General features: G+C 38.8%; 1 protein-coding gene across 3 annotated transcripts in view; it reads right to left on the reverse strand.

Annotated features, from left to right (window-relative positions):
• Positions 1-26,115, reverse strand: part of KCNQ5 (potassium voltage-gated channel subfamily Q member 5) — a 280,213-nt gene that overhangs the window by 37,320 nt on the left and 216,778 nt on the right. For all 3 annotated transcript variants that reach the window (XM_085056505.1, XM_085056504.1, XM_085056503.1), the window contains exons 4-8: positions 13,788-13,963; positions 13,246-13,371; positions 5,658-5,768; positions 3,637-3,732; positions 286-380 (exon numbers count right to left, since the gene is read on the reverse strand). In XM_085056505.1, coding sequence (XP_084912631.1) covers positions 286-380; positions 3,637-3,732; positions 5,658-5,768; positions 13,246-13,371; positions 13,788-13,963 — 604 coding nt within the window. The remainder of the gene's footprint in view (positions 1-285; positions 381-3,636; positions 3,733-5,657; positions 5,769-13,245; positions 13,372-13,787; positions 13,964-26,115) is intronic.

Consider the following 26,115-nt stretch of genomic DNA (forward strand, 5'->3'; position numbering starts at 1 on the left):
CCTCCTTAAGGATAATTTGGAATGAGGTGAATCATTTACTGTGATGCATGAGTGGGTTGTTGGGAAAATGTTTCTAATGCCTGTGAATTTCTTAGATAAATAGCAATGATTTGTATTTGTTCCTAAGCTCCTACATGATATTGATCTGATTTGTTAGTTGAAATTTTTAATGAGAAGACTGGAGGGGACTTAAGACAACAAACCAAGACAAAACAGACAAGTACTAGTTTTCTATAAACTTGAACAGACATCAAGAGCAGCACCAGCTGCCATATTTGTACCTACTTTGTAGGGCTGCAGGTATGCAAGGCCTTCAAATGAGGCTTCCAGGTAGCAATGGAAACCGATTTCTCATCAGCAGCATAACTACGCCATACACACTACGTGCAGGATATATGGTAAAAAAAGAAAAAAACAAGGCAAGAGGGAGCAGGGGGATGAAACAAAAAATTGAAAAGCAGATTAGTAACCAATACAAGTCATGTCTTTCTCCTATCATTCATAGCACTGATACATGCCTGAGGGGAGGAAGAATACTTTCATAATATCGCCAGGTGGCTGCCACGTTTGTTCGGCTGGCGTCGGTAGAATAAAACCGCCAGGAAGCCTGGTATAGGGAAACAATAGAAAAGCACAAAGGAACCAAGAAAATGAAGTGACAATGCCACCGAACTGACTATGGAGTGAGGGGATTTTGCTTAGACCAGAATGTGCTCAGTGAGGCAGATTCAAAATACCAGTAGAAACCTACCAAAACTTTTGTGAATCCCAGTACACCTTATGCGGTCAGATAAGAGTTACTGGCTCCCTTAAAGCACCAGGAGATATTCAGCACATAAAGGTGCTCAGAAAAGCATTGCAGTGATTTATTTGTGACAAGTCCATAGGGGACGCCCACACAAACTTGCAGTCTGAGGTAAAGTAAGTGTCATAATACATTCTGCAAATCATAATGACAACCAGACATTTAGAAGAAAAAGCATTTAGAAGAAAAGAGAAGTATTCTCTGTGGTTTGAAACACTGTTAGATGTTTAAAAACACAAAATTAATAATTTCAAAGGTGAGAGACCAAAGCATAGCATTGAAAATGTATCCATTGTTTAGATTTATAATTGCATGTAGATAGTAAGATGAACCTTGGTTCTATAAGCCAGGATGTGTTCCCTGATGTCAGCATAACTATATTAATTTGTACTAGCTGAGCATCTGTGCTTCCTGTATATTGTCAACCATTAAATGTCATCCAGGTATTGTATGGAATCTAATACCCTGTGTTTTCCCATCACATATCTCCCAGAAACAGATCCAGTCTTCATCAACAGATGGAGAACCTGTTACTCACCTTGAAAATTGCTTCATTGGTTGATCATTCTCATTGTTAAAAATTTCTGCATTATTTTTTAATTTGAAACTCTTAGGTTTTGGCTTACAGCCTGAGTTACTTGTTGGGTTTCTGTCTGCTACCTTAAATAGTCCCAGTAGGTTCCAAGACTTCCTCTCTGGGCTTTTGTGTTCAAATAATTCTCACACTGAGTATTTCTTATAAGCTAAAGAAATTGAGAAAAGTATGCCCATATGAAACATTACAGTTTTCTACAGCTATCTTTCGGTCAGGCAAATGCTCTAACAAAAGGTTTATCTGTGGCAACAGATGAGTTAGCACAGGCTAAGTCTACAGTGCAACGGGTTAGAAAATAGACATTATCCTGATAAGGTAGAGACAATTTAAAACAACCTGGGCACTGTTACAGTACCCAATAATATGCAGTTTAGACACATCCTGCATTTATGAACATGACATTTTCTCCAGTCCTTGACTCATGTTTGTCCAAGGTTTTATTTGCTTTCTCCAATATTCCAGTATTCCAGTGTCACAAACTATAGATACTGAGTTGATATGCAGCATATTAGTATGAGCATCATCATACACAGTGGTAGCATCAGTCTTCTCCTTGTTATGTTTATGATTCTGTATCTAAGGCCATTAATAAAACCAGGTAGAGTAACATACTAGGAACTTGTGTGAAGATCTTGACCCTTCTTTCCCACTCTTTCTCCTCTGTATTCCTCATGCTTCATCAAATCCTTTCCCAATTCACTAATACTGGGATAGAGACATCTTGTAATAATCTGGATTCAGTTTCTAGATCATGTTTTGTATTTGTTGTATTAAAACGTTTGGCAGTAATCCTTTTACCCTAAAAGTCACCCAGATTGTCCTCGGTTTTATTCCTGTGTGCCTGCTCTCATATTTCCTATTGTGCCAGGCCTTGTGCCTTTAGAAAATATCTCTACCAGCAATTTCATATTAATTGCTGTGTCACCGAATATGTTGAACCTGTAAATGAACATATAAATGCTGAATAGCCTTCATCATGAGATCCCACAACAAATGTCTTCCTTTCACAATGATTTTGCCCACTAAGAGTCACTCTCTGAAATCAGGCTGCTAGCTATTCTTAATCTATTTAGCATGCTGTCTTACTAATATTTGGTTGAACTGTCATATAATAAAAATAAGAGCTACATCCAAAACCTAAATCTATTACGTGTTTCCTCCGGCAACCAAACTTGGAAGAAGTAGACTAGAATATATGTGTTAGAAAATATGCCAAACAGCCATTCTAAAGTAGACACAAAAGGATTTTTTAAATTATTCTAACAAATATTAAATTTGAAATATTTAGGATTTAATAATAATTGAACAGTAATAATGGAAAATATTTATTAACTCTAAGAATGCTTCAAAAATGGTCTGACATCTATCTATACTTAACAAGGAACTCTAACATATTCTTGCTCAGTTTCTTTATTTGGATTTATTATTTAAAAAATAAAACCCAGCATAAATGGCAGACATAGAACACTTGGCATCCCAGGAAAATAAATTAGGGCTCTAGAAGATTATTTCCCCCCATTTCTTTCTTCAGTGCATCAAGTAGAGTAAAGCTTGGTGCAAAATGATTCTTTAGAGGATTTTCTCAGTTTTAACTAGGACTGAAAGTTGAGAAAAAAGCCTATGCAAAACAGCTGCCTAAAACATACCTTGCCACTTTTTCTTGATTTGCACCACCATGCCAGAACAACTTCAGACTATTTCAGACATTGTTAGTGCCTACATTTCCAGCTTTTGAATTGACTAATAGTGAAAGCAATTCTCTGTGCAGAATTTCATCTTCACCAGGTATATCACTCACTGAAACACTCTAAACCCCGTAGTAGATGAAAAGTAGCTTAATATAGGCAAGAGTGCTGTGCTGTCAGTTGGGTTGTCTAGGGGTCAATTCTCTTTTTCTGAATAATTTTCTAACTGCAGGCATGTATTTGACATCCTAGCCTCGGTTTCTTTAACGTGGATAGAAGAACTAAAGACTATACATAGAAATGTTATATACAGTTTGTCTTGATGATCTTAAAGGTCTTTTCCAACCTAAATGAATCTGTGATTCTGTACAGAGTTATGGCAACACATAGCAGACACTGAACACAGTTACTTCATGAAACTAACCAATTTGTTAAATATTATTTCCACAAAACTTTCGAAATGGGAATAATGAGACGTGTTCCAATATGTACTTTAAATCACCTGCTATCTTTTGGTGATTTCATTGTCTTTTTGGTGATTTCACATTTACCTGAATTAGACTTGCAGCTGGATTCCGTCTTTTCTCAAAGTGTTTCTGACGATGTTGTTCCTGCACTTTCAATGCAAATCCTGAGCCAAGGATGCCCTGCAATAAGATTTTATCAATGTGTAGGTAGTCTTTCAACAAATATACATCATTAATTACAAAGATTTTGTGAAGATGTTACACCATATGTTTGCTCCACATTTATAACCAGTATATGACGGTATAAGGCATAGAATCCATGCACCTTTCCTGGTGAAGTAGGAGATTCTTTACATAACATCTGTGGTGCTACCACTGACCATCCATCTCACCCATTGCCTGGGTTTTGCTACACTATGTTCCTGCAACTGAAAAAGGCCACAGAGATAGATATAGATACATATTTATAAAATCAAGCAGGTATATTCAGAGGAACTTCAGTCAGGAATGAGGAAATGACCATCTGGTCATCCAGATATGCCAGATATATCTGGACCTCAAAGTCCACATCTGAAGTACTTATCATAACTTTTGATTTTAGAAAAGTTAGAAAATGCTTTTCTTAACAGATTAAGACCATTTCTTCTCAATCTTTCCCATTGAATAATACCCACTGTTCATTCCAGAGGCTGTGATAAAGCCGATTATGAAACCTCTCCTTTTTTAGCCTTTTTACCTTTGAGTAAGATAAATTTGAATCTAACTGAATAGATCCAAAGACTGAGAATGTTTTCCTTCTTGACTTGCAAGGGGTGTAATACTTCTGCTGGACATGTCTGCATTATAAGGAAGAATATTTCCACTTGATTCTTAGTCAGAATAAAATAATATTAGAAATGCAAAAGTTTCTCACATACCTCTTGTATTACAGACAGATTCAGCATAGAAGTATTTATGAGGAAAACTAGTATCTGTACATAGATATGACATGAGGAACAAAAGTTGTGGCATCTCTAATATGTAATAACATGTAAGGTTATTAATATTTTCATTGTAGTGCTGAAAAACTAGCTTTCTTGTTAGTGGTGACTAGGTGACAAAAGGAATTAATTACAGTAGATGTCTATAAATGTCAAAGATTCACAAACAGGTAATGGGTTATAATTATAATGCATTATAGTATGTGAAAGATACTGAAATACTCTTTGTAGCTAGAGTAAGAAATAAATGCAGTGTACCAGATAATTTAAGCTGTTGACAAATGCTGACTTTTAGTCTTGGTTTATCTATATGGTTAAAAAACATGAAGTATTGTAACATCCATGTTTTATAGTGATCTATAGATAAAGAATATGAGTATTAAAATATCAAATGACATTGCACTGGAGACAATATAAAAAATACAAATGCCACTCCTCATTTCATGCTTATTCAAAACTAATTTAAAAAAGAAAGGAGATTCACTCACAAAAATGAGAAGTTATTTCTGAACCTACACTATATTTTAGTAATGAGATAATTCTCAGTTCCATTAGTCTCTTGAACATTGATAAAAACAACATAAATAAATGTAATTTTTATTTACAATTATTCACACAAAGTGATAGTTGCATTTTTTACATTCAACAATATTAAGTTTTAGTTGATTAAATGCCTTCTACTACTCTTTGTTGATAGCTTGAACATGGCCATACAAGACAAGCTATCAGAAATACCTCATTTTTTTCCACTATAATCTAAGTTAGAAAGACATATAATCTGCTTTTATTTTTGTTTTGTTTTGAAAAATTTGAAAGAAAAGCAGTAATATATAAGTCACAATTCATAACAAAAGGAAGGATTTTCAACTTTACACAATAGTAAGTAACCTAATTTAGGATTATTTCCCAGTTTTGACCGTGCCAGAAAAACTTCCAAAAACTAAAGCAATGAAACCAAACCTTTTGTTTGGGTTTTGGATAGCAATTCACTAGTGTTGCTGCAGAGCAAAAAGCCTTTAACATTTGCTTTTCACGTAGACAACTTCCTTCAGCTTTTTGTATCAAAACAGTGGCAGGAGCTACAGGAGTTTTTATTTTTTTGATGAACTTTATAGGCATACTCACAGCAGGTAGTGCAAAGAAAGAAATGCCAAGTAGAGCAAATCCCGCAGAAAGCAACCTTCCAAGCCAAGTAAGAGGAGTTTTGTCTCCATAGCCAATGGTTGTCAATGTGATCTAAAAAGAAATGAATGAACTATGTGGTTTACCAGAAGTTACTGACAGATTAGTTGCAGATTATTTACATTGCATGAAGCAGCATTTCCACTAATTAATCCAAGACATATGAAATATATAGCTGTTTCTAAAAAGACGAACATAAATATATTAACATTGACATTTTTCTCTGAAAACTGAATACTGTTTGTTACTAAATAATACTGAGATAAATAATAAATGTGAGTAAAACACCTAAATAAGCAATAAGTTTAAAAATAATGAAATATTATCTTGATCTTAAATTTGAGGCAAATAATGGGAAATTATGTAAGTTGGGCAGGAGAAAAGTGTTCTTTTCCATAGATGCAAAGGTGTTTCACCTATTTTCTGCTGGAAAATATAATTGTATGTATTTGCATAATGACACAAATATAAATTACAAAGCAATCATACTGGAAAAATACAGCAGGGAAGCAGTTGATGCTTGCAGATGATATAAAGTCAAAGGAATTGCACGAAGCAGCTGCATTTTCCACAAACCCATCCGTACAATTTTAAGTGAATTATCTTCTGAAACACAAAAAACCACTAATCAAAAGCTGGAAGGAACTTTAGGAAGTTTCTGGTCCTTTCCCCTTTCTCCTGACAGGCTCAGACACACCCATGTCACTCCTGACATGAAGGTCCAAAGGTTACTAGGCAGCAGCAGATGCAGAGGTGCCTCGGGCTGTGGGACCATGTTAGCTCAGACCTTCCTGTGGACAGGTCAGAGACAAAGGGCAGGCAGGTTTCAGTGCAGGTTAGAGGGCTCACTGACCACTGGCCATGAGCAACATGGCCACTGAGAGAAGGGTGCGTGGTTGGGGTTCACTGAGCGCATCTGGAAAGCAGGAGATCAGGCTTTCATCTGTGTGTGTGGCTGAGGGCTTTCCCTGACCCAAAGAATTGCCCTCCAGCCTACTCGTGGCCCAGGAAGCACACCAATCTCAGACCTGGGGACTGGACTCGCAGAAGAGTTGTGTCTGTGTGCTTTCCCAGAGCTCAGAGCCACACAGCTGCCCGGTGTGGGCAGCTGGAGGAGGTGTGGGAGAGTGGAGGATTCCCGAGGGCTGGCTGGGAGGCTGCGGGACGCGTGCTCAGGCAACGGCACACAATGTTGAAGGACAAAGATAGACAACAGTAGGCTGAATGCCAAGGACTCCGGGGCCTGTTATTAGGGAGAACACGTGCATGGAGAATTATTTTACATCGTGTACCAAATGTGGGCAAGTTCAGGCTTAGCAAATTTTCTGGCAGCAACAGATTCTTCAGGAAATTGCCTTCTAGAGACATTATTTTGCTTCCAGCTTCCTCAAAGTTCATTCCTAGGCAAGACGGCCAAAACAATTCTATTTAATGTCAGGGTCACCACGGGACAAAAGAAGGAAAGTCTTTTGGAAGTAATTAGATTTCAACTATTTAGGACTCTGTAGATAGTAAACAGTGCTTTTAATTGCTCCCATTGTTGGGAGCAAGCTGTGAGTGTAATTTATCCTGAGAAAGCCATAGAGACTAAGAGAGAGATGAATTCAGGCTGCAGCTGAAATTTCAAGTGGTTATCAAGTCTCAAGTTTTGTAACAGTAGCCTGGTTACAAACACACCACCTTGCATGCCTATCAGGTCTCACTCTTCCTTGCTCCTCTTCATTTCCTTGCCCCATCTCCTCTTCTGGGCTTTTTCTGGACTCTTTGGCAAGCCAATGCCACCCAGGAAGGGGGATAAAATGATCTGTATTTCTGCATGGTTTGTTTCAGCTGCTTTGGTGAGTTGTGTCAGTTCACAGACATTGCCTAACAAGCTCCAGAGCCTGCACAAGGCAGCAAGAGACCGAGATGGAGTAATAAAGAGGAGGAACATGAGAATGCAACTCTCTCTTTTTTGGCAGAGATGAGCTGGTGCAGCCATGGTCTTGGTCTGGCAGAGGGGCTTGATTTGTTGGCTGGAAAAGATAATCACAGCTCTTCACATCAGAGGGCAACTGCAGAACAGTTTGAGGCTATTAAGAGCCCAAGAGGAATGAAACACTTGAACAAATGAATCCCTGAATAAAAGTTCCTCAAAATTTGTTTCCAGGCCAGTCATTGCAAAGCAGTTTGGAGCTCTGGAATGAGCCCACTTTCTTGGCTTCCATCCAGCTCCCTATCTCTGCCAGTCGCTGGAAAGTACAGAGATATCTCCTGTCTGGGCTGATGAGAGGGAAACAGAACCAAGTGTCATCTGCATATTAATGATATTGCCACTGAACTGTATTCCAGAGAAGTCAGAGATAAACTTGAACCTTTGGGGCCTGACATCTGAGAGCAATCTAAAACCAGGACCATTCACACAGACTGTATCTCTGGAATTTCTCCAAAGAAAATAACAAGACCCTATTAAAGCTTTTCCCCCAATTCTTCTAGTTACTAGGGACTTAATGGTATCAGTTTGTGATTAAGAATATCAGTGGCTTCTTGCTCACTTTGAGCTGTTTTATCTCAGGATGGTCTTTACATGAGTGTATAGGTGTCAGCACCATGCTGTACTGTCTTACTCAACACTGAGCAAAGGGGGTTGATCTTCATTTTTTATTACTCTCACCACACAACTAAGAAAATGTTTTTCTGGACAACTTCAGGGTCAAGTTCAGGAATAGTCCACTGCCTCTTTGTTAATGCTGCTAGTGAATGACTAAACCATTGGCCAGGCTCTGACTGGCATAATCGTGAGATTAAATTAACTGTGTAAGGGTGTGGAAGACTACTGGATGTGAAAACATGACAATATAAGAAATTTCCAGACATCACTGATAGTACTGTGGGAAGCATACAGAAGTTACAGCTAGCATTTTGAGGAAAGGCTGGATCCCACAGGTAGGTAACAGAGAAGTGACCAAAGTTCAAAGTAACTCATCCTATCCTAAAATATAGGACCCAGGCTTGTCTGAAAAAAAAAAAGTCTACTACCCCCAGAGATGTACTAGGGCATCTGAACAGGGACCACCCACAGGAGAGGCAGCAGACTCTCCAACAGATCTTTGATGGTAGTGTATGCCTATGTTTAAGTGGCTGAATCACACTCCTGCATGGCTAAATGAGCCAGCTGGGTCTTGTCTTTTACACCAGATGCAAACCACTCTGTTTTGGTTACTTCTATAAATGAGGGGTCTGGGCAGACTAGCCAAAGCAGGCAGTGTCACCTGGTACTCACAATGATGACAGAACTTCTGTTATCTCACTGCTGGAGCTAATAAATATGATAATTTAAGTGAGGTAATATAATAATGAATGTGATGATATAATTTTGATGACTTCAATTAGATGAGATAGGACCCAGGAGGCCATTCTCTACCCTAATATTTCTTTCTGATGTCATTTGATGTTCTCTTAGCTGTACTTACCTTTTGAATCTTTACCTGACATAACTCAACTGGAAAAAAATATAGTTTGCTCATGCCATCATTACATTAAATGGGAAAAATTTCATCAATATTAACTCATTTGAGCTAGTAATTGTGACAATATAATTCACTGTAATGTGTTTTGTTCACTAACAGATCAGTGTGGAGTGCCAGAGCTATTCTGTATCTAACTGTAACTATTGGATACTACTAGCAAATTATGACTTATTAAGGGAAATTCTGTCAAATGTGTAAGAGGGACAGAAACTTCAGCTGCATTACATTTGCAGCTAAAGCTAATTAATGTACAAACTAAATGTCACTATAAGATACAAAATTCTAGTTAACACTAGTATTTCTCAGAAAACCATTCATGGTTTTGTTTTGAAATACTTAAGTTTTTTAATTGATCTTTTGTTCCCATGTAGTTTGGTTATTTTCTTCTGTTAAATGAATTTATCTTCTCTACCAAAGCAAATTTTGAACTTGAGCTCTTCATGTAAAATCACTGTGTGCTGCTGTGTTAGGCAACACTGTGGGGACCCCAACCACAAGGATATTCACATTAGTAATATTAACCTGATGTTTCAATAGCAGGTTGCACAGTACAGTATTGGGATAATGGCTGCAAGTTCCCCACACCCCTTTCTTAACGACTGTACTTGTCACCTATTGTCCTGCCTTCCCTACTCCACATGGCCCTGGCCACTCCCTCGGGTTTCCCCTATTGGTTCCTGTACTCCTAACTCCGCCCCTGTACCTCCCCTGTACCCAGAGGTCACTGGGCCTGTGTGCTGTCCCTGCCCCTCTCTGTTTCCCTATAAAACCCCTTACCCTCTGCCATCTTGCTGTCTATGCTCCACGTGTGTCTATACTCCACATGGGGCTGAGCATGTGAGGCCTTCGCCCTCGAGGCATCTCTGCCTCGGGGAGGTCGTTGGCCTCTGCTGCACCATGCGAATAAACATCTTCCATGGACACAACGCATAGACCCTCCTCGCCTCCTTTATCACCGCCGGTTGTGGAAGCAGACGAACCAGAGCTAGCCTTATGGCTCCCTGGCCGGTGAGAGTGCAGTGTCCAGCCCTGGGACAGAGGGTTTGGAGCACTGAGGCACTGAACCGGGCTGGGTAGAGAAGCTCTAGGGTAAAGTCTGCTGCAACATCCTCCAAACCGCAACAGTACAGCATGAAATTGCAAATACAGTGGAGTATTCATATGTAAATTTGGATGTCATATCCTGCTTTTCATTTCTGTATAAAAATATGGACTTCAGAAATGGAATTAGTGAAATAACCATAGCAATGTATAACCCCCAAATAATCTGAACTAATGAATGAGTTAATGGCAGCGTGCTAGCATAAGGAGAGGCATAAGTGCCTCTAAAATCTTGAAATTTAGAGTGACTATTAGTGCCTTTTTGATGCAGCCTTTTCTTTCCCGTACCTCTGCCATGACAGAATTCAGTCCAGGGTTTGGTAGATAATCTGTGGTTTAAGTCAGAACAACTTTTGCAAATAAACAAATCAATGAGACTAAGCAGTGATTTCCCCTAGAATGCCATACAATCTGTCCTTTTCAAAAATCTGCACGTGGGTTACTCTGGCAGTAAAAACAACCATGACTAAGAAGCACATTATGCATTTCCCACATACTGTTTTACATATTGTAAAAAAAAATACTATTATTAAAATGGCAAAGATAACAGGTAAGGGGGAATACTGATTTCCAGTAACTTTGTTCACTTGCTTAAGTGCATTAAAAACTTAACTGTATTCATGTCATATGCTGGGGAAAGAACAAAATATATAGAAATATATAATATATATTGTTTTCAGGTTTTTAATAAAATTTGTTTTTTTTCCTGGTGAAGCCAAGACAAGCTTCCTGATTTTCTGAGTTGCACTACTTATATAACCTCTGAGTCATACACTTTCACTTCATAGTGTACAAAATATTTTAAGCACACTTTATACAAAGATTATTTCCTAGCAGGGTTTTTCCTTAAAAAATAGCAGTCAGCAGGTAGAGGAGAAGCAAATTCTAAAACAAAGGTCTTGTTCCTTCTGTTAGAGCTGCTCAGGGAGAAGGATCTGGATCTAACACGAGCCTTGGTCAGACGCCAGAGAGGAGGTCTGAATCTGCTGGGACTTTGTCATTTCTTGTGCATATGTTTCCCCATTCCAGCTGGCAGGTGGGTACAATCCTCTGCTCAGTCCAAACTCCCTGTCTATGCAGAGCTAAGGCCTTGCAGAGAGGTAGAGGCTGTTTCCTGGAGAACTGAACAGCTGAAAACATCCATTCCCAAAAACATGCACTACCACAGGAAGGTCTCTTGCAGGATCACATCCCCACTGCCACCCACAAAGGGGCAATGATGTTTTCAGACTGCCAGAGCCAGGACCTATCAGCAAGGACATCAGCATCCTATGCCAGATGCTTCACAACCATGTCAATACAGGAAGGTTAGAAAGCTTTAAGGCAAACCCAGAATTCAGCATTTGAAGAAATGGGAAACAAAATAAACTACAGTGATGTAACTGAAGGCAAAACCTTCTCTCATGACTTCAGCCAATATATGTGAATATATGTGAATATACTTCAGCCAATATATGAATTTTACATGTGTTTGTACTACGGGATAAAATGTGTATTATATCAGTGATCTGCCTTGATGTTCTAAAGCAACAAGTTTCAGGAAAAAATATTTCCGAATATTTGTAAATGCACAAGTAAAGCTTACTAGGTCTGGCTTTTCCAAGCTGCCAGTTTTGTGCACTGATAACATAGAAATATAGTCTCTAGGGAAGACATGCAACAAATGACTAGCCCTTAGATGAACAAATTTCAAATACACTAACTAGCCCTACTAATAGTGAGTGACCTTGACGTTAGCTCAAAATGCAGACAAAACTTCTTACAAACATTTTCCAATAATTTAAGGCATTTTGGAAAGGGCTGTTGCACAGTCCATGTGTGCATGCTTTGAGTCTGCAGATACTACTAAATCTAGATGAAATCCTCTCAGCAAAAGGTCTGAGGTGAGAAAGCTTCATTTTTGCATCCCTCTGATAAGGAAAAGTAGCAGAGGCTGGCTCAGGTCTCACACTTATTCCAAGGAAACTAATGAGTGCTCTATGTTATTGTCAGCATTAATGATCTCCCAGGTATCATTTCACTATCCAGACACTGTCAGAGCACACTGTGTGTGTTCTACTGCATCAGAAGGAAAAGAAAAGCAGTTTTATACTGTCTGACAATAACTGCCTTAGGCTTTGTTGGGGCAGATTTCTTAAGCTGCCTAAGTAACTGTCACACAGTGTAGGAATCTGGCCCACTATAGAGCATTTTTAAGCAAAAAACCCTGCACATTATGCCATAAAAAAATAAAATCAAAACTTCAAACCTAGCCTTTTGTTGTTCATTGAAAGCCTAGTTTATTTAACCATAGTCATATCACCCTCCTTCAGAAACACAGTCAGCCATGTACTTAGTTCCCACAGATTTCTACAAAGTAAAAACAATTGATTTGATAGTTAACCATGATCTCAAGTAAACCAGGGCTTTTATACCTGTAAAAAAAAACACTGCTGAACCAGAATGGGCATATTTATTCTTGCTCTTTTTGCTCAGGGTACAGAGGAAGGAGGAACATCTTTTTAAGGGCACTGATGATACTCTCATGCCAAAGCTGATGTAAGATCTTTTTCCCTCTTTCCTGACACTTGTTCCTCTTCCTGCACTGCCACTTACAGCCCTCTGGTTTGTATCAAAATAGCTCTTTGTGGGGCCATATTACAAACCAAATTACTAAAAGGCTGTCGGTTAAAAAATACAATGGTTTCTTCTCTTGAAGGTTTAGTGGTCTGGTTTGCAGCAGAAACACAAACAGCTGTTCTGCAGGATGGACTGAAATTATCTGTTGATGTGTAAATGAATAGCTGAAGGAGGAAGCTTCTCAGACCAGCTTTTTGTCAGTGAAAACAATTCACTGAACAGCATACTAAGTTAAAATCCTCAGTAAGTGAAACTGAAAGCACTTTGGTACTGGTTAAAGATATTATTTTTTCTGTACTTACTGTGCCCCACCAGAGAGCATCTGCATATGTGGAGAATTCCGTATTTGCATCTTTTTCCACCAGATAAACCAGGAAAGATGAAAAGATGAGTACTAAAAATCCTATGTACCAGGCTGTGATTAATTCCTAGATAAAAGAGAACAGTGATAAATTCCCATTTTAAGGACTGAATAGAATGACATTTCAAGGAACACATAATGAAAATAACTATATGTTTTTTTGGCATTGTCAAGTGCTTCCCTATGGATGCAAACTTTCTCTGAAAGTTGACAAGATCTACTCCTATGGTTTGATGCTTTAGCAACTTCCCCAACATATAACAAATTACAACTGCATATCAAGGACAATATTTTCAAGATATCCTAAAATTCTTAGCAATAAACATGGCCTGGATTATCTGTGTTCACATTACAACTGATGCTACATCAGAAAATTTTGGGTATTCTGCTCAAAACTGATAAATGTTTATTTCCTTGGTCTGTTGCTGAACCACATCAAGTGAAGATATCAACCAGACAAAATTAGCATCTTGGATTACGCACCTTGCTATGTGCATAAACTACAGAACCTAATAATTTCCAAGTGCCTCCTCTTCGGTCCATGCGCACCATGCGAAGGATCTGTAGGAAACGAAGACTTCTCAGTGCGGATGTTGCAAAAATGTTACCTTGAGTTTTTGCAGAAACAACTGCTATTGAAGCGATGAGAACAATGATGTCTGAAAGAAATACATTACAGAAAGCATTAATTTCCAAGTACCAATAAATAGCACATACATCTACATGAGCTGAATGAGAAGGACAAAAGCGAGACTCCTAAAATTGGTGGAAATCCAAAGCACAGAGATTCCTGTTTGAGGTAAGGGATGTGAGATCAGGGTTGGTGTCAAAAACTACCTCAGGAGCCTCCAGGATGAAAAGTGAGGGTAGCAATTTTCAAAGCATATAGATAAAAGGAGCAGTGTTGAAGGAACCTCATGTAGCAGCTTTGAAACCTGATGTAGCAAACTGTACAAATCAGTAGGTGGTTTAGAACTTTTCCCCTTTGTACATCTTTCCATAGCAACCTTTCTGTGCAAAGACAAAAAAGAAAACTAAGGTAAGAAAGAATTAGGGCAGGCCCAGAAGTGAGAGTCCAGTAGAATCACACTTAAAAGCACAGTACTAATTTCCTATGAGAACAGACACTGTGTGGTTGAGGAATGTAGTTTCTGGACACAGATGTACTATTTCCTGGAAGGCAGGAAATACAGCACTGGGTACTCAGAAGCATTCTTTTTGCTGGAAGCCTGGAAAATTAGTTGAAGCTCAGCAAGTGCTAGGATTTATTTCTTCAGGTCACAGATTCAAACTGTGAGAGCGACTTTGGTGTGCATGAACTAATCAGCCAGCTGTCCTTAGAGCCAGAACAGCATTTAAGGGGAGAGGAGGAGAAGCAGCAGATTCATGGCACATGGATGCTGTGAGAAGGCATAATGTTCTCTAACAATGATTGGGGTAGACACACTGTTATGCACGGAGTAGAAGAGCACAGAACAAGCTCTGTTATTCCTCACCTCATGATTAATTTCCTGGCAAACTTTAAAAGCTTAAAGAGCCCTTGTAAGAAATACCTGATTTTAAGATTAGGGTTTTGTGGTGTTTGTATGGTTTTATGCAAGGATAATCTAATCCCATGTTTGTCGGTAAAGAATTGAAAGCAAGTTCTTGTTGATATGAGTTTTACGTTTTTTGTGTTGGATAGAAACACACATCTTGTTCCAAGCATAGCTGCTGCAGGAATAACACAGAAAGTGAAACCCCCCACCTCCACAGGCAAGCAGTGAGAGAAACTGACTGTGCCTACATGCAGGGGACTGTTTCCTTAGTCTGTTGTGGTACAGCAGGAAATACTTTGTTCATTCTGAAACCCTTCCTTGCCTACAAACATACTGGGTTTCTCTGAACTCACCTATGGATGGCTTTGTACTCTTATTGCAATTCCAAGGGTACAGACAACCTATACCTGTGGTTTAAGGATTGTCCTGCTAAATTTTGGAAACCTTTGTCACAAGCGACTAGAAATCTACATAGGTTCAAAGCCAGCTGGATGATCTAATGGGAAAAGATTTAATCCTGGGCTAATTAACACCCAAAGCCCACTTCTGGCTTGGGATGTCTTCAAGTAGCAGGCTTTTGGGGGCTGAGAAACTCTTGCAGGGAAATATCACTGTATGTTTGCCCTGCTTGCAATCCTCCCTGACTGTTCACTGCTGAATGGTGTCACTGTTTGACATCCTGTGATGGCTTAGGCTGACCTTCTGCCTGTCTCATGCTCTGACATTTTAACATTTAATGGCTACTGCATATATGGATCACAGGTGGTTGCTACATAATTGGCTACCAAAAATGCTGGATTTGCTTCTAGATGTATATCCAGCAAGTTCAGAGATCAAGAAGAGCAGAAATGGACAAAGTATCCTGGGGTGTCTCTGCACAGTACAAATCTCAAGTTCACAACAAACAGATGCAGGAAGTCTGGGTGAGAATTCAGAAATAGGAAAACTGACTGGGAAAGTTAAAGACATCACAAATAGTAACGAAGATCAGAAAAATAGATGGAATTGATTGAGCTCCACGTAAAGATATTTAAATTTAGGTGTTTACATGTGAAGCAGGTGTCTAAGCTCCCCGAGCAGCGCAAGGTAATCACGTCAACTGAGAGAGGTGCAGCTAATCCTCAGGAAGGCTCCTGCTGGCTGCTCAGCTGCCTCACACTCTGGGCTTGGCACAAGAAAGACTTAATTCAGCTGCCCAAATTTATTTGTCCAGTGCCATTTGAGATGCCTTAAGGTATCTGAGACATCCCTTAGATCTGGCAGCTATGCTCCTGGACCTGGGAAAGCTGCACTCTTCAGAAGTCACTGGGGAGCAGGGAATATCATGTAACAGGGGGCAGACACCTTTCTCTACTCTGCTGAACTCAGCCCTAGATCTTGACTGACTATACTGCAAGAAAAGACACTTAGCACACATGTACCCACCTAAAGCAAACTTCTTTCTATATTTAGTTGTGTTTATTGAGATCCAAGGCTAATATAGAGAGTGCTGGAATGCCCTGAGCAATACAGACTGTGCTGGAGAAGCAGTGTCCCTGGTGACTAACATGATGGCAGGGTGATCTTGACTTGTCCCACGTGGCTCCTAGCATAGTAGCAATGGAACAGCCATTTTTATTTAATGGTGATTGGCCAGCAGCGAGTCAGAGATTGTTAGAAAAGCAGTGTGTGCCTCTGAAAATAATTCTTAGAACTTAGAAAAGAATAAGGTCACCCAAATATTATGAATTATGCATTTGGTCCAGAAATTATTAAAATGCTTACTGTGGGTTTTGGTTACCCTCAACCACTTCCAATAGGACAATGTTTTAAAAAATTCAGTGATTTGTTCCTGGCCTTATTCCTATATATTCCAGAGCTCTGGTGGTTTTCTTTATAACATAGAGTTTTATGAAGGCCCCCCACTGCAAAAAATACAAATTAACTCAGTCTTGCTAGCAGAGCACAGCCTCTGCACCACGGAGGGTCTCTGGTACCCTCTGATCACAAGAGATGAAGAAACCGAGAGCATTATAGCTCTATTTTCCCTTTTTAAAAGCACTAGTATGAAGGAGTTATCTACTTGTGTATGCCCTTCTATCTGGAGGGCAGGGATGAGGTTCTCCCTAAAGGGAGGAAAGGTTGGAGAAAAAGGGGAGCAGAAAATACACTGGAACCTGTTTGAAAAAGAGCTGAAGAGAAGAGAATCTTCCTAGGCTGGGGGTGGTTTTCTCACACTTCCCTCTCTCATCTTTTTCAACTCTTCACACCTGCAACCCCCACCAAAACTCCATCCCTAACTCCTCCGGCTGGGAATAGGGAAGGAAAGAATATGTCCATTGCCTAAGGCAGCCCTCCCTGGTTGTGTTTCCCTGGGAGGTAGGGAAGAAACATAATTTCAGAGTAATTTAACTTGTTAGGAACAAGCATAAGAAAAATCAAAATAAACCCTTCTTGGAATGAAGTCAGAGTCCTAAGAAAAGTTTGCAAAGGTCGAAAGTCACTTCTGAGTACGTTAAACTTGCTTGATTTTCTTTTCTAAACATACCCTGGAAAAAATCAAAAGTTAAGTATATTATGATTTTTCTCTGTGCCATATTTTTACACATTATGCTTCAGGTGGCATTTTTCCTCTTTTAAACAAAGAGAGCAAAATATTATTCTGAACTCCTTTCATATTCCATGTAAATATAGCTAAAGTCTCCGTGGTATATCTGTATTTTAAGAAGGCTTTCCCAAACTTCTATCACTATTTACCTCTTTATCTTTTAGTGGCAAAAGTAGGAAAACCAGTATAATTAAATAGCAACATTTAAATTAATTTAATGAGGTCTCAATTTTCATTCTGTATCATTCTGTAAAGCACCAGAAAATATTCAGATGTGAGACAGAGTAATGGGCAGTATAATTCCAAACTTCTCTATGATGACTTATTAAAAGACAGAGTTTTCTGATATACATTTTACCCCTTTGGTTTTTTTCCTAAGCTAATACCTTATGTACAATCTTCCAAAATGTTAAGCCCCTCTTCAGCCATGATGACGATTTTATTCACTCTTTAGAAATATGTCTCAGATTTTTATCTTTTCAGATAACATCTTCCCTCATTTACTCTAGTCTGAGATTTCAAATCCTCTCAGCAGTTTTTGCAATGTTCACTTCTGAACACTTAATTTCAAATTAAATTTCAAACAATTAATTCTTCCACTTCAGCCATTTCACCTAATACCACTCAAGAAACCCCTGAGATTACACTAAAGTTTTGTGCTTAATAACTGAAAAAAGCTTTTTTATTTGGCAACCATGATGTTAACAACAGGGCCCCTTCATGAAAAATACAAAAAACAGATGAGCCCAGAACTCATGTAACGGGTTACACTTATATACTGTGCAATGTCACTAAAACAGAACAATGTAGGCAAAGACAAATAAGTGAAGGCCAGTAATGCAACTACCCAAAACTTAAATAACTCATGTGAGATATGCCAGTGCAATTGCCCCACCTCATAGAGGAAGGCCAGTGTTGGGCTGCCTTAAATTGCTCAAGTTTGGTCAGAAACTCTGGATTGCTTGTGTTGCCAATGGAGGTGTGGTTCACAGTTCTAAACTATCAGCATTTCTAATGGCAACTGGGAGAGTAATAATGTGACTGAGAGAATAATAATGGTAGAAAAGCAGGCATCACAAATCATCACAAGGGATTGTTTTACTTTTAATGACTTTTCCAATGCAACTTTCCTAGTATGAACTTCTTGGATGTTGTGAGATTTTACAGCATTCATAGGTGTCATGGGAATAAACCCAGTTATATAAAAGGGAGAACACAAAAGCTGCACTTGCTTATTGCAAACTGTCCCAACACCTTGATGTGCCATCAGGACAATCTTTAAAGTTACAGAAAGAATGTCAGGATGACTTTTTACAAGGGCATGTAATGACAGAACAAGAGGGAATGGCCTTAAACTGAAAGAGGATTGGGAATGGATGCTCCATTCACAGATATGTTCAAGGCCAGGTTGGATCGAGCTTTGAGCAACCTGGTCCAGTGGAAGGTGTCCCTGCCCATAGCAGGGAGCTGGAACTAGATGTGGTCCCTTTCAACCCAAACCATTCTGTGATCCTGTGATTATTGGGAAATGTAATCAATCACAATCTCTCATCTGCTCAAAGCTCATGCACATGCTCAAACTAATACAAAAACTGCATCCTTGTTTTTTCATATTCATCAAACGAAGAATATGTTAACAGGAGCTTTGCTTGCTGCTTGCATTTAATGCTAGTATGTTGAAACATCCTTTCCTTCTAAATACAGGTTAAATGAGTCTTGTGATCTTTTTATTTGATTTTATCTGAATAGAAAAATTAACAATATTTAATAATTTTTGGATCATCACTAGGTCATCAAAATAGTGTTTGCTATAAATTCACAGAAAATGCTTAGAGTGCACACATTCTTGTTAAGAATAGGCAGGAAACTTCAATGACTATCAATTACTGTGTCTGGTCTAGCTACAGAGCAGTACAGAGAGACAATGAATTAGGACATGAGTAGGGCATATCTGCGCCCAAAACTGCAGAAATAAGCAGAAAATCTCAAGAGGTTGGTTTATATAGCCTGCAGCTGTATTAACTCACAAAGGAAATTAACTGGGCAATTGTATGACCAAATCTAAGCTACCCTTAGGCTGTCCTTCTAAGGTCTAATTTTGAGCTAGAGTTATTATCCATGACCCAGAGAAAAGGCACAACTTTATAGTGGTCATTTCTTATGAATAGTTCTCAAGACAGTTCATTATCCTCAATTTCAAAGTTACTTTCGAAAAATAACCCAGCCCTCTGATTCTGTGGTGCTACACAGACACCAGGCTCCACCAAGAACATGATCCAGCTTTGACATCAGCTCAGTCTGTCATGGCACAGGCCATGCACGTGGATGGCAGCACAATGAGCAATTGTTCTCACTTGCTGGGGAGTTTAAATAGGCTTTAATTGAGATTTGCAACAACTACCACATAGAAATAATTAACAGCTTTCTATTCTGAGTCACTAAGAGGTGTTAGTGGTGGTAGGGAGGAATGATCGGCATTTTAGTTTTTCTAATATCTCTCTGGATAGCAGTCCTTCCAGTAGCTTTATTGCGCTTATTGCTACTCTCAGAACTCTCTTCAACTTGCCCACAATAATCTCTACAGCTGGCTGGCCAGGACCAAAGGGTGTCATCTAATCAATATAGAAATATACTTTGAATTTTAAGCAGCACGATGTTACCACAACACACATTCCACATTCCAGACCACTGTATTTGAGCACATCACATTATCGAAATATGATAACAATGCTATATTCAGTGGGCTTTATCCTAAACTGATATAAACTGGCAATTTAAAGTATTTTAAGATAAAGCATGATGACTGACACTGGACTTAGGCCATACATCAGTACGTGAAAAAACGGTTGTTCTTTTTCAGATTCCTAAAAGAAAAGGTCTGTTTACACAAACTTGACCATTGGAACAGCAGCCTTTTTGCACAGCCTAGTAGCATATTGGGCATCGGTGTATTTCATGCTTCTGTGGGCTAGCTAAAAAAGTACCAAAAGGAAGAAAAGAAAAGGACATTCATAGAGTTTAAGGCTTCTGAATACCCTAAGAGAAGGGTATTCAGAGAGGAAAATAATTGTATCACTATTCCTTGAGCAGTTGTTGAGAAAGGTCATAGGACAGAAAAGGTCATTTTGTTGTAACTGGCTGGAAAACTGCTTTTATCTTGAAAAAAGGGATTAACCACTTCCCTCTACCAGATCAGGAGGGCAAAGAATAAAAAGCATGAATAGAATATGCTGCAACAGTTACATTGAAAAGAGGCAAATGTAATGTTTTTACCAGGTGGTAGCTCATTTGCTCTGTGAATGTTCTCTTGCTATAAAATCAGTGGGATATTTCACATAACTGTGACAGAAAAATATGGTCAAATATGGGCTGAACTTCCAGTGACCTTGCATAAGTATTTATCCCAGAAACCAAGAATTTTCAATATTTTTACCTGTAATTACATCTCTGATGAATGATATTTCCATATTTAGAAAGATAATGTGTGTTATCATGTTTTGTAAATTATCACACTGGAAGAAGCAGAACTATTTATCAACAAAGTAAAATTCAGTATGTGCAAGATTGCCAAAATCTGCAAACTGGCTTTTTAGAGACATGCAGCTCTTTGAGGTCACCTGAATTCACCCTCATACAACGTGCTCAAGCACTATTTTCTGCCTATAACATCCACCTCCAAAAAGCAATTTAATAGCATCCATTGAATTCTATCACTTGAACATCTCTAGTAATTTGGGAGAGGCAGGAAGTTGAGTTCTGTACCTCCCACAAGAAGCTGAGCAGACTTATAAGACCTCAGTTTTATAGAGAAAAAAAGCCTGAACACCACCACCACCACCAAAAAAAAAAAACCCAAAGCAATATGAGATAACCTGAGTTGTGCATATTCTAAAAATAATAATGCTCAGGATCTTGGGTCCTGGCAAAGTTTGATTTCAGCCCTGGCTGAATATAGCTTTTCTTTCTGGTCAGGGATTAGATCTCTGCTCAGGTGCCAGACAGGTTATGATTAATCGTCACCTACTAGTAAAAGTAATTGGCAGGATATCTTCAGGAAATTCTTGGGATGGATGATGTTATTTGATTTTTGCAGATGTTGTTGTCACTCCAGCCAAAAGGTCTCTGTGTTTTCAAATATGTAACACCATCTGGATAGAAATCATCTCAATTGTCATTACAGGCAAAACAAGTTGGTGATTTCGCTTCCTTTTTTAATCTTTTTGCAAGATGCAAAACAACGTGGTATTTTTAGAAGGAGGAAAGTGAACCAGTTTTGTGTATCAAGATAATTCACAGAGATAAACACAGATAAGTGTGAAAATTGACTTTTATTGATGTTGAAAAACAGGAAGATAGTAATGTATGGTAGTGGCACATACAAGAGAAAGAAGTTCTACAAAAATATGTAATACTGTCTAGGTGCTGAAGTGCAACTAAAAAAAACATCCAGAGGTTGATACTTCTCTATTGAATTTTTTTCTTCTAACAATGTAAAATGGCTACATTAGTTGCTGCCTTCCATTTTAAGGAGTCCACTAAAACTGATCTGTGCATAGAAACTTGGATTTTTCTTATCATCAGCTAGGCCAAACCCCAGTGAAGAAATCAAATAGACAAATCACCTTGAACCCTTCTTTCCCTTTATAGTTTTTATTGCAATATATCGGAATCATCTGAGTAAGCAAACTGTTTTAATGTGAAATGAAAGTAACCTCCTGGAAATACAGATAACCTCTTTCTGGAATAAATATTATTTTTATATAACTGAAATGGGTCTACTTAGAAAAACAGCTCACCAATATCTAAAGCTATCTTTTTCTGGCAAAGAGAAAACTGGGAACAAGTCAAAGACACCTAGTGGGAAAGGTAATCAAATACAACAAAAGTTAACTTGGTACTCCAAACCATTTCTGAAACAGAAAGAAAAGGAACATTTTTAATAAGGAAATATTGGATATTTTTTAGATGTGAAAAATAAATATTCCCTTTTTAAAATGCAGACTGATGAAGATGAGCCAAATTTTTTTCTTTTGTAATTTTTAAAGGTTTATAATGAAATCCTAATTCCATGCCCAAGAATGGACCAATTAGTGCTACTCACTACTATGTCAGCGTTAAAAGCATACATACCCTTTTCCTGTGTAAAAGTAGCATATTGTCAGATCATGATGGCAAAAACATCAAAATAATATTATTTTACCTTCTGTTGTAGACAGCCAAAATATTTCTCTATGGCCTGAGAAGCACAGTAGCTCGACAAGTACTGAGTTTGAAACTGTAGCTATGGTTGCCATAGTTTATTTAGTCTGGATAAGAATGACAACATTAATGGGAACATTTCACCTGTCTTTGTACTGCTAGCAATTATAGTTCATGGCCCTGTTGAGTACACAATCTTTCTGTGGACTGAATAAGTCCTCAGCAAACACCTTTATGTTATTAACAGCTGGCTCAATAAATCTTAAAAATCCAGGGGCCTCCTGCAAGCTAAGATTAAGTTCAATTGCAAACCTTTCATGGATTTATATTTTATTAGCCTTTTCCAATAATTGATCTTTAACATAATTAATATCTACCTGCCAGAATGAATAAAGCAGTATTTATTCAGTACAACTTTTATTTGGCTTTAAGACAGGCTGACAGAAACATTTATAACTGTATCTTTGACCTAGTGTTTGCCAACCCAATTTTTGTTCAGCTAAAGAAACAAACTGTGAATAACACATACAGATTCTTCCCATGAAGCTTCACTTATTCTGTCCATAAACAGATTTGTGCCTTGAAAGCACTGGAAAACAAGATTTGCTAGTCACTTTACTATGTCTGTATGTTCCTGGATGACAGTAGACCTTAGTGAAAAAGGCTATTGCAGTGGAGAGAAAAACATCTGAAGATTTCTGAAGGGAGAGGCAACAGCATGGATATCCTGGCACACACACCCCCCTGCCGAGTAAAGAGGCTCATTAGACCAGGCTATAAGAAAACCACAAACTTATTAGCAAGAAAAAAACAAAATAGCTGCAGCACGGCAATACTTGTGTATGGAGAAAGGGCTGAATAATTTAGCAGTGGTTAGTCAGAAGACAAATATGAGATAGCAGACAGAGGTATGCAAACTAGTGGAAGATAAGACAGTCTGTTGGATGCCTCCTATATACCCTTTCTTATAAAAGTGAGATCAAAAGACAACAATTTGATAAAAAAATACAAGATGCAATTGACTTTTAAAGTTCATTGCTCTGAGGTATAAAGGAATAACAGGGGAAAATTAAAGACAAGTTTGGATGTTTTCCCTTGAATTGCTGGAACTAGATTTTCCAGGGGATCCAGATTCTTGTGTGAGTCAGCCACTGATTATGCAATGTGTGATTGGTTATTTTGGGCTACAGGTATTAACACCTCCATTAGGAGTATCTGGCACTAATCAGCAAGTAGAAATACACCAACCAGGACTCCTATGTGATCCAGCTCCACAGGGAAGCATTGCTATGGCTGTGCTGGATCCTTGCAGCCACAAAGGAAGGAATCTATAGACAGGATCCTGCACTTTCATGGCCTTTTCATCATACCCTAGGGTCTTAGGCAGGGGCAGGTGGGCAGGGGGTCTGGAAGTGTCCATCTAACACATTCCCAGATTGTGGATACAGTGAAGGTGATGCAAAGGCATGGGAGTGAAAAGGCCAAAAAAATGTGGAAACAGAAAAATCCATGGTGTGTAGGTGAAACTGGATGGGCGGAAACTGACAAGTAAAGATGCTGAAATGAGCAGGGAGAGAAAAACATGTCTCTGAGGAGAGACAAAGCCTTTTTGTGGGTGGAGAGGGAAGAGACAGTATTAAAAATCTGCTCTCAAATTCACAGGGTGGTGGGGAAACAGAAGGCATCCAGTATCTAGCTGAGTTACTGAATGCAGATGTTGAAGGCAGCAACATGTGTCCTTCAGTGTTGCCTGAAAGAGTTCCTACAATCAGTTTTCTGAGCTGCCCTTCAGAGGCAAAAACCTCTCCATGCTGCCTGAAAGCAGAACTTGCATTTCTAACCTACACAGCTATTTTGGGTGTCTGCTCAATTGGTGTGTGCCTCCTGGGACTCCTTTGTTTCTGTAAATACAGAGTTTATTCAGATTACATACAGAACCAGACATCTCCAGCCACTCTTTACCCTCAGCTGCTATGCCACCTGCATATTTGTGTATGAGTACCCTAAGAGGGACTACTGTGCCAGCAAGAAGATTTATATAATTTGGAGAACATTAATGTGGGGCATCTTGCACAGCCACCCTTGAGACTTGCTGGAGTGGGAGATACAAAGAAAGAAATAGAGGCTCTGTTCAGTGCTTGTCAGAGAGGAAAAAACCTATAATTTGGTATCGCTCTCACAAACACAACAGGTGCAATCCTAAAATGAGATCTCAAATACAGTGGATTATGTCATTCTGTGTGAAAACCTTTCCAATCTGCCTTGTAACATTTTCATCTGAAATGAAAGAGTCTCCCCTGTAGGGGTCACATGAATAGACTGGGCTGGCAAAGGGGAGCTTCAGGACTGAAGGAGCTCTGCCTTTGCCTTGGCTGCTGCCCAGGTGGTCACATAAATGCATTGGGGCACCAGTACTACACAACACAAGGGTGGAAGTGAGTGGCTTCCTTTACACCATTTAGGAGCTTTCATAGGTTGACATAAAATGTATCCAATGCTCACCTTCCTTGGATCTGTTAGTGATAGCAATATCAACTATCACCAAAGGACAAAGCTCAATTTTGAAAGCTATCAGCACAGGCTTAAAGGTAAAATATGTAATTTTTCTTTAATGGGAGATCACAAGTTATGGGAGCCTGGTGCTTAAGTGCTAGGGATGAGAGGAAATTAAAATATGCAGAACATGCCCAACTTGCTATCTAGAAATATGCAAATATTTTTACTTAGCCCTATTAAACTTGAGATATAAATACTGTAACTCTATTACACGGTATAACAATATTGTTACATTGTCAAATCCTTTCTAATTGCTGTATTTAATATAGCAGGTGTAAAAAGGAAGAATTAAAATCCTGTATTTTCTCTCTTGTACACAACTCTTTTCCTAATGTAGCAGTTGGGATATAACCATTTGAGCCATGATCACAAAAATAGAGATTTCCTGCAACTCCCACTGGACCACTATGCCCATCAGTCACTTCAGCAGTGCTGGTGGCCACATGCAGTTCTCTGAAGGGATGTAAAAGAACGGAAACATCTGTGGAAGCTGCATTTCTTCAAGCTTTACAATCACTATGAAGCTAGCGGCAAGGCTAGATGAAAACATCTGGCAATCAATATGATTATATTGAGGGTAACAGTGGGCAAAGCTTCTGTTTTAAACTGTCAGCGCTGACAGTTGACAAATCAAAACTGAGTAGATACCAGAGAACTGCACGTGAAGAAAGAAGCACTGTCTCTGAAGCAGCTGAAAATGTTTTAAATTCTAAACAACAATACAGTCAAGCAAAATGAAACTACTGTTCTTAGCCAACTGCATCAACCCTTTCCCCTGAGACCTCACTCAACACAGAGGTGACCTGAACAGAAATAAACTGATCTTCAGCAAAGAGAGCAATAAAATCACAACATTCAGCAGTTATAAGAGTGCTAATTATAAACTAAAAGAAACAAAAAGATGGAAATATAAAACAGCAGCATGTTGTCT

Source organism: Lichenostomus cassidix, chromosome 3 (genome assembly GCF_008360975.1).
Source record: "Lichenostomus cassidix isolate B80296 chromosome 3, HeHo_3.0, whole genome shotgun sequence".
Classification (NCBI taxonomy): domain Eukaryota; kingdom Metazoa; phylum Chordata; class Aves; order Passeriformes; family Meliphagidae; genus Lichenostomus; species Lichenostomus cassidix.